Raw genomic sequence first — 8,171 nt, 5'->3', positions numbered from 1 at the left:
AGGATTTGTGACATCATAAATAGTTTGGAAGTCAGTCCTGGTCCAGTATGAAACTTGTAGAGTGTGATGTAGAAACCGAAGTTCCTTATTTAAATTATGATGACAATTATAGACTTTACATTTAGTTCCTTGGGATGTTAAACATAAATGAATCGTTAACCTTATTTAGATTTTTTTTTTAGAAAACGTTTTTATTAAGCTATCAGAAAAAATATATTTTTGCATTACCACAAGAAAACAAAATATTCAAAATCATGTTGACCACAGGACAATCTGATCGTCATCTCAAACACCATCAGCTGGTTTCACATCTGTTTTTCATCCACATTACTTCAGGCCCAGACGTTAATCACTCCATCACTCCCTCCTGAGACCACAGTCTCCCCCTCGTGGTCGAATGTCACACTCTGCACGCCATCGCTGTGTCCCAACAGGCTGCTCACCACGCCGGAATCCACCTCCACCACTCTAACCAGACCGTCGCTGCTGGCAACAGCTAGCATCTTCCCCGATGGGCTGAACGCTACCTGGTTGGCAGCCAGTGGCCCGGCATCTACCGTGGCCATTGCCAACGCAGGCTTTCTGACATCCCACAGGTTGATGACACCACGGGAGTCACATGAGGCCACGACATCGCTGGCCAGGCTGGAAGTGGCGTGGTTGCAGGGGTGCTGGTGTCCATGGAAGGTTGCGGTGCAGACTCCCAGCCTGGCGTCCCACATGGCGAGGGTTTTGTCAGCCGAGCAGGTGAGGAGGAGGTTGGAGAAGGGCAGGAAGCGGACACTGTTGACAGAGGCAGTGTGGCGACGGAGTGTGAGGCGGCAGCGCTGACTGTTCAGGTCCCACAGCTTGGCGGTTCTGTCGGCAGAGCAGGAAGCCAGAAAGTGGCCACACCAGTGGAAGGCGCAGCCCCAGGTGGGTTGGCTATGACCGGACAGCGTCAACACGCAGCAGCCGCGAGAGAAATCCCAGAGCCGCACCTGCACAAAGAGCGACCCTAGAGTTAACCACAGGTCAAGAAGATCAGGAGAACAGGGGAGCAGAAACCTCACTATGTTGGCTTTTACTTTAAAGGACCAGTGTGTAGGATTTAGTGGCATCTAGTGGTGAAGTTGCAGACTGCAATACAGCTCAGCCTTCTAAGTGAGTAGTGGCCTGTGGTGGCCACGAAACTCATGAAAAACATGAAAGACTCTTTCTACAGTCAGTGTTTGGTTTGTCCGTTCTGTGCTACTGTAGAAACATGGGGCTTCATCATGGCGGACTCCGCCAGTAGAGGACCCGCTCCCTCTCTAGATAAAAAGGTCTGATTCTAATGTAACAAAAACACAATGACTGTTATATTAGGGTGATTATACACCTGTGAAACCATACCATATATGAATATTATATCCTTTTCTGACAATAGATCCTCCTCAATGTTACACACTGTTCCTTTAATGAAGATGGACTCACCATGGTGTCTCCGCTGGTTGTTGCCAGTTTTGCTCCATTGGGGTGAAAACTGCAGCCAGACACCCAATCAGAGTGACCCTCACCTGTCAGCACCAGCTCACCAACCTGGCAACACACATTAAATGATGTCAGCTGTACAGTGTCATCCTGCATTATCAGTTATCTTAGTCTCATCTCATCTCACGCTGAGATGTGTCATTCTGTATCATCTCATAACTCGTCTTATTCTCATCTTCTCTCATCTTATCTCATTTCATATAATGGTGAATCTATTCCCTCGCCCTTTATTGGATATTATTTATCTCCCTGTGTCTTTCATTTATATCTTAACGTTACTATCTCATCTCATTTGCCTCATCTGCTAACTGGTCTCATAGTCTCTCAGTTGATTTAATCTCATCACATTTTATTATTTTGTATTCTTGTCTGTAATGTGATAGCATCATGTCTAATCTCTCTTCACTGGACATTTTGTCTGATCTTATATCTCGTTTCATATGTCTCAACTTCTCAGTTTACTTTATCTCATCTTATAAGCAATACTAAAACCCATGTCAGATTTCACCTCACTCCATATGTGATCCTATCTCATGTCAGGGAATCTCATCATGTTTCTCATGGATTTGAACACACAAACATCTTTCTCTTACCTTCTCTCCGCCGGCCGGCAGCGCCCACAGCTTCCAGCTGCGGTCGTCGCTGGCGGAGGCCAGGATCCGTTTCCGTGGATGGAGGTCGATGCAGCTGATGGGAAGCTCGTGGGCCCTGATGGAGCAGGACAAGCTGAAGGAACTGGGGCTTTTCCATCTCTCAGAATTCACCTGATCCAGGAGAGGATTGAGCAGCCGGCTGCAGAGGGGAAACTCTGTGTCCTTCTCCCTCCTGGTGGAGGTGCTGGTTGCTGGTGGGTTCTCAGCGCTGTGGATCCGGTTGATGCTTCTCTCTTTCTTCATTGGGGGTTTTTCCTGATTCAGTCTTGCGTCCGCAGTGTTCTGAAGCCGGTCCTTTTTTAGACTGATGAGCATTTTCTGCCTCAGAGCTGCTTGATACTTGTCGTCCAGCTGCCTCAGCACCGGCTCGTAGGACTCCAGGTGTTTCTTCAGCTGTTGGAAGTCTGCGATCAGCCTGTGTTTGTCCTCCGCGACTCGTCGGTACTGCAGCCGGTGGAAATCCCTCTCCCTCTGCATCCTCACCAGGCTCTCCCCTGCCACCAGCACCTCCTGTCTGAGCCGGTCCGTCTCTCTGCGGACCGTCTCCAGCTCACTCTGGAGGAGCTGTCTGTGTGTGAGGGCGTCAGGGATGAAGAAGATGCCCGTCGTTGGCATCATCAGAGTTTCTGAGAGGAGTTTCTGAGCTGAGCCGTACCACTCCGCCTCAAAGCTGTTCAGAGTCCGGCTCAGGCCGGCTCTCCGGAGGGAGTTTCTCAGGAAGTCGTCCACTGCCTCCGGGATATTGGGGGGGGGGTTTGGTTCGGATAGTGCAGGTTTTTTCCTGGAAGCGGTGGAGAAGGCAGCCTCCCTCATCGCCTCCTCAAAGTCCTCCTCCTCCTCAACACTCCTCCTCTCCTCCTCTGAGAGAACCTCCTGGTTCTCCTCCTCTGCTCTTCCTTTTCTCCTCGCTGACATTTTCTCTTCTGCCTCTAAGCTCCTTGTTTACCTGTTGCCAAGGTAACCGTACTCTGAGCAGCTGGGCTCTACCAGCACTGTTGTTTACCGTTACCATAGCAACCATATGACACCTCTGCTTTGTTTCATATTTTCTGATCTGGAATATGTTTTGTAAATGATTATTGTATATTGATAAAGATACCACATGTTTATATTTAGTTTAGTCGTTGTGTTCTGTGAATACTTCTGTCATAGTTTTTCTCTGAGTTTAATTTCTTTCTGCTTTAGGTTTTAAATCAGCTATAAAGCACTTTGTATTTGTAAAAGTTTTGTGAAGCACCATATGTTGGACTGTTTACACTGTTTGTAGTTTAATTCATATATGTATTATTTAACATATTCACATTTACTTTTTTTAAATGTTATATTTAACAACACTACGGTCAAAAAGTCAAAGATCAGGACATAGGAATCTAGATCTAGAGAAATATTGGCCATGGAGACTTTAAGGAACATCTGCTGATTTAATCACAAACAATCATATATATCAATATTTGTTTGAAAAAGCCCCCAAATGAAGGTATATCTTTGAGTTCAAAGACATTACTGTGGCACATTACCAATACCATCCCTCTAGATTTACAGGAGTTGTTACATTCACATATTTATCCTCTCAACACAGTTACATTAGGCACAGAAACAACAGTCCCCTGCACAGAGGGCTTTTTTGTAAGCAAAACAAACAGAAAAATAAATAAACATATTTGCCATACAGTGTAAGTATGTGTAAATATAGCAGAAAATAGAAGAAATGCAAAAATAAATACAACAAAATCAGGTTGTTGTGTTATTAAATGGGAAATTATAACATTTCATCGATCCTTTTTGTTTGTGCGTTTAATTTGAAAGATTTAATATATAAAAAGAGTAAACATATATTTTATTGTGTGTCTCAAAATAATGAGTTTCTTAATATTTTGACTTAGTATCCAAAAATGATCACTTTGTCATACTAAGTCATTATTTTGAGAAGGTTTCTCCTTATAATGACTTGCACAATAATGTTTTACCTTACATTGGCGGGAATGGGCTTCCACGGTGTTCTGCAAGAACGACATTTGTGAATAAAACATTTCCCAAATAAAATCATAACGTTTGCAATAAGCTGAATTTTGGGTTCTTCGCATTCAATATGCAGAATAACCTGTTGGCCGCCAGAGGGCGCTCCGGGTTGACCGCTAGCTGTTTACGTCACATAAAGTCGTCACATGACTGTCGGTGGGCAAACACAACAGGAAGAGAGTTTCCTCTTTGTTGCTGTAAGTATTTTAATATTCCATGTTTTTACAGCCAGAAGGTGTCAGGTGAGCAGCTCGGTGCTCCAGCTCTTAGCTTGGATTAAAGAACGTTGCTCGGTTTTCGCCGGTTGCAGGTTTTGTTTACCGGCGGTACGTGTTGTTGTTTTGCGCGAAGAAACCGAACTACAATAACAATTCCGCCAATTGAAGATAATCCTGCATATCAGCCGAGGTACGTAAATATTAAGCAACGACTAAAGGCATTTTTTGTATAAAGGCGACCCGCATGTTAACTCGGCGCATATGTCTAACACTAACAGTATTGTTTAAAGTCGTCAGAAGATAAAAACTATGACCCAGTCGTTGGTTGTGGCGAGAAGCAACTAACTGGAGCTTCTGAGACACTTAATATGTAACACTAGTCTCTGGACTTTATCTAATGTAGCTCCCTTACCAGTGTTTGCTGTTTGCTGAGGTGTACAGTGAGTGCTGTAACACAGTAACTATGTGTCCAGTTTTATGAGATTTCTGAATGGAGTCTGGCTCAAAGGGTTTTTAGCAACTGAAAGCGGAAGGAATCAAAACTAGTCACTACAGAAACCGTTAGATTGAGACAGACATTTAGCTTTAGGCTTTTAATAAAGTTAGAGCAGTTTACATAGTTAATGCTCTATACAACGTTTAACTGCAGAACCCGACGCGTGTTGGGCTCATACACTGCAGAGATACTAAACTGCAGTATTTAAAGCTGCAGCAGGTCACTTTTATAAAAATAACTTTGTCATATTCGCTGAAACTTTCACTATATCCTGACAGTAGAACATGAGACAGAAAATCTGTGAAACAAATGGTTCCTCTGGCTTGTTCTAGCAAGAATCCACCGGGCCTGAAGGAAAACAACCAATCAGAGCTGAGAAATATATAAAGAGGCTTTGGCTTGGAGGTTTGAAGATAGTTGATTCCCAGCATTGGTATTTGACGCCCTGGGAATGAGACTCAATCAGCTTTCTTTCTTGGCTCTGATTGGTTGCTTTCGTTCAGGTTTCAGCAAATATGACCAAAAGTAATTTTATTAAAATGAGCTGCTGCAGCTTTAAGCCGTTATGTTATTGATCGATTAGTTAGGACTGTAGCTGAAGATTCCTAATGTTGGTAAGGTAAAATAAGATGAACTGGCCTGGTATTGTGATGTTAGTAGCCCAATATAAACAATGTGATGAGGTTTGGGTGCTTTATTATTTTTTTCTAAGAGAAACGTCCAAATTCTCTGATTTCAGTTTCTCCAATGTGAATATGTTCTGTTTTCTTTAGTCCTCTACCTGTTTTCATTACCAATTAATCTGTTGATCATTTTCTTTCTTTCATCGATTAGTTGTTTGGTCTATAAAATGGTGAAAAATGTTTCCCAAAGCCCAAGCTGAGAATTGGGACATTTTTTCAAAACAATCATTTGATTATGAAAATAGTTGTGGTAACTTTTCCACAGTGGTTAAGGTTGGTTAGGGTATGTTCATGAATATGTTCATGAATATATTCTATAGAGAATCTTCAACATCTACAGTTGAAATATTTTACAAACTGTCTGTAGGCGGACTATCAAAATAAAGTAGAACCATTGATTAACTGTCTGATCATTGCAGCTCGAGACTTCATAGTCAGATTCTTCTGAAATGTATCTTTGCTCACGGACCAAGTTTCATAGAAAAGCTCCTAAAGAATAAATAGGAACATTCAAATACAGTAAAACATCACAGACATGTATAGGTTTAACTGGATGATGCAAACAGGTCTGTTCTTTCTGATTGGCTGTCAATGAATATTGATAACTGTATTATACAGGGTCAGAGGTCACCATGGGGTCAGCAGTGGAGAGGACAGACGAACACGTGAGAGAGTATCTGGTCTACCGCGGCTTCACCAGCACTCTCAAACACCTGGACAGCGAGGTTAAAGCCGACAAGGAGAAAGGCTTCAGGGTACGGCGTTTTAGACACACGTTCTTTTAAAAAGGGATTATTGTCTTTAAGTTTGTCTTTAATCGAAAATATCTTCGGTGTGCAGGTGGATAAGATCATCGATCAGCTGCAGCAGTTTGTCCAGAGCTTCGACCTGTTTGGTCTGAAGGAGTACTGGCTTTACCTGGACAGACGTCTGTTCTGCAGACTGGAGGACGTTTACAGATCCACGGTCAACAAGCTGAGAACCAGCCTGTACAGATACTACATCATCAACACCATCCAGGTAACACCCCGGAGAGAAATCCAACACACCAGGCCGCATGTTTCTGGACCAGAGCAACAGTTAAAAACAACCCTGCTTTCGTCCTTCTAGAAAGGGAACCTGGAGAAGACTCAGGAGTTTTTCCAGAAGCAGGCGTTGGAGCTGCAGGGCCAGGCCGAGTGGCGCGATTGGTTCATACTGCCTTTCATCCCCGCTCCCGAGCAGAACCCCGCCTTCTCTCCATACTTCTCCCGCCAGTGGGCCGACACCTTCCTGGTTTCACTGCACAACTTCCTGTCTGTCCTCTTCCAGTGTATGCATATCCTTCAGCTCAGTCCACTGCTGTGATGTTAACGGGGTTACAGTTCAGGGTTGCCACGGGTCTGGAAAGTGCTTGAAAGTGCTTGGATTTAGCCTTTTTTGATTTCTTTTCTATTTTCATTTTAGGAGGCATTTTATGCAAAAACATGCTCAAAAATTGTGTTTTTCAACACATGACATGTTTTTTCCAAGTTCAAAACAATATTTAGACAAATCCTCTGACCAGTAACAGATATTTAGTTATTGATCACAATAAGTCAAGAAATAGGTTCTTACTGTATTTGTTGGGCCTAAAAATGATTTATCTGATATGCAGATTTGTGCATTTTTAAGATAGATGTTGCAGAATTTGCTTACTTTAATGATTAAAAAATAAAAAGTCTATATCAATCTGGCAAAGTTTCATCCTGACGAAATAAAAAAGTTTTTCCCTATTTTCCGGGTGGTGCTAGCCTAACGTTCTACTGCCTTCTAATTAATAAAAATTCATGTCTTTGTACAGTACTGTGCTGGGTTAGACTGATTGTTGTAATGTACCTCTGAAACTGTAGAGGGCGCCACACTGATCTGCTCATTTAAACTCTGGATTTGCTACTTTGTAGTCCTTAACTGGTTTTCACCCCAGCCGGTCCTGCTGAGTTTTGATGCTGAAGTTCAGAAGACAACCAGCGTGACAGAAGAGAATGAACAGCTCCGCCAGCTGGTAAGAAGAAAACATAATGTTAAAACATTCAACATGCAATATTTTTATATTCTTATAAATGCAGACTTTTAAGTTTTGTGTTTAAGCAGTTCCTTTTAATTATCCAACAGGTTCCATTCAACTTTAAAAAAAAGTCAGTTGAAGATTTAAATAGTTCTATTGCTTATTTCTATATTTTATATACATGGCCATGACAATGACATATTCCCAAGATTAGCTTTAAAAGTGACTTTAAAAAGAGCCATATTCCATCCGTCCATTTTCTGTTGCCTATCCGGGCCCAGCTCGCAGTGGCAGCAGATTAAGCAGGGGGGTCCAGACGTCCCTCTCCCCAGCTCCTCCAGGTGTATCCTGATCAGAGATTGAACCACCACTGAGCAACTCTCACAGAAATGAATGGAGCCCCGCCTCCCAGGTCTTAATACGTCTATGGTTAGAAACCAATACGGGGGGAAAAGGCCACCAATGATCCCGTTATTTGGTTTAAATAGTCTCAATTTAAGACCCATTAAATTTTTTTTTTTAAGTTTGTTGGCTTTATTTTATAGAGACAGCTGTAGAGAGACA

At 42.7% G+C, this 8,171-nt stretch overlaps 2 protein-coding genes across 3 annotated transcripts in view; one reads left to right on the top strand and one right to left on the bottom strand.

Annotated features, from left to right (window-relative positions):
* Positions 1 to 197: 197 nt before the first annotated feature.
* LOC118332920 (sperm-associated antigen 16 protein) lies at positions 198 to 3,080 on the bottom strand. Its single transcript, XM_035668353.1, has 3 exons — positions 2,106 to 3,080; positions 1,456 to 1,560; positions 198 to 980 (listed from the first exon to the last, which is right to left on the bottom strand). The coding sequence occupies exons 1-3, from the start codon at positions 3,078 to 3,080 to the stop codon at positions 333 to 335; spliced, it is 1,728 nt and encodes a 575-aa protein (XP_035524246.1). The 3' UTR covers positions 198 to 332.
* Positions 3,081 to 4,276: 1,196 nt separating this feature from the next.
* Positions 4,277 to 8,171, top strand: part of wdr91 (WD repeat domain 91) — a 17,381-nt gene continuing 13,486 nt past the window's right edge. The window contains exons 1-5 of one of the 2 annotated variants that reach the window (XM_035668350.1): positions 4,277 to 4,381; positions 6,200 to 6,336; positions 6,422 to 6,601; positions 6,692 to 6,899; positions 7,522 to 7,604. In XM_035668350.1, the coding sequence (XP_035524243.1) occupies positions 6,214 to 6,336; positions 6,422 to 6,601; positions 6,692 to 6,899; positions 7,522 to 7,604 (594 nt within the window). In that variant the 5' untranslated portion in view covers positions 4,277 to 4,381; positions 6,200 to 6,213. The other variant, XM_035668351.1, reaches the window with a different exon arrangement.

The sequence above is a fragment of the Morone saxatilis genome, unplaced genomic scaffold (genome assembly GCF_004916995.1).
Source record: "Morone saxatilis isolate NCDOM2014 unplaced genomic scaffold, NCSU_SB_2.0 Contig21, whole genome shotgun sequence".
NCBI classification, from domain to species: domain Eukaryota; kingdom Metazoa; phylum Chordata; class Actinopteri; family Moronidae; genus Morone; species Morone saxatilis.
Note: the sequence above shows the minus strand (reverse complement) of the source record. Positions and strands in the feature narration are given on the sequence as shown.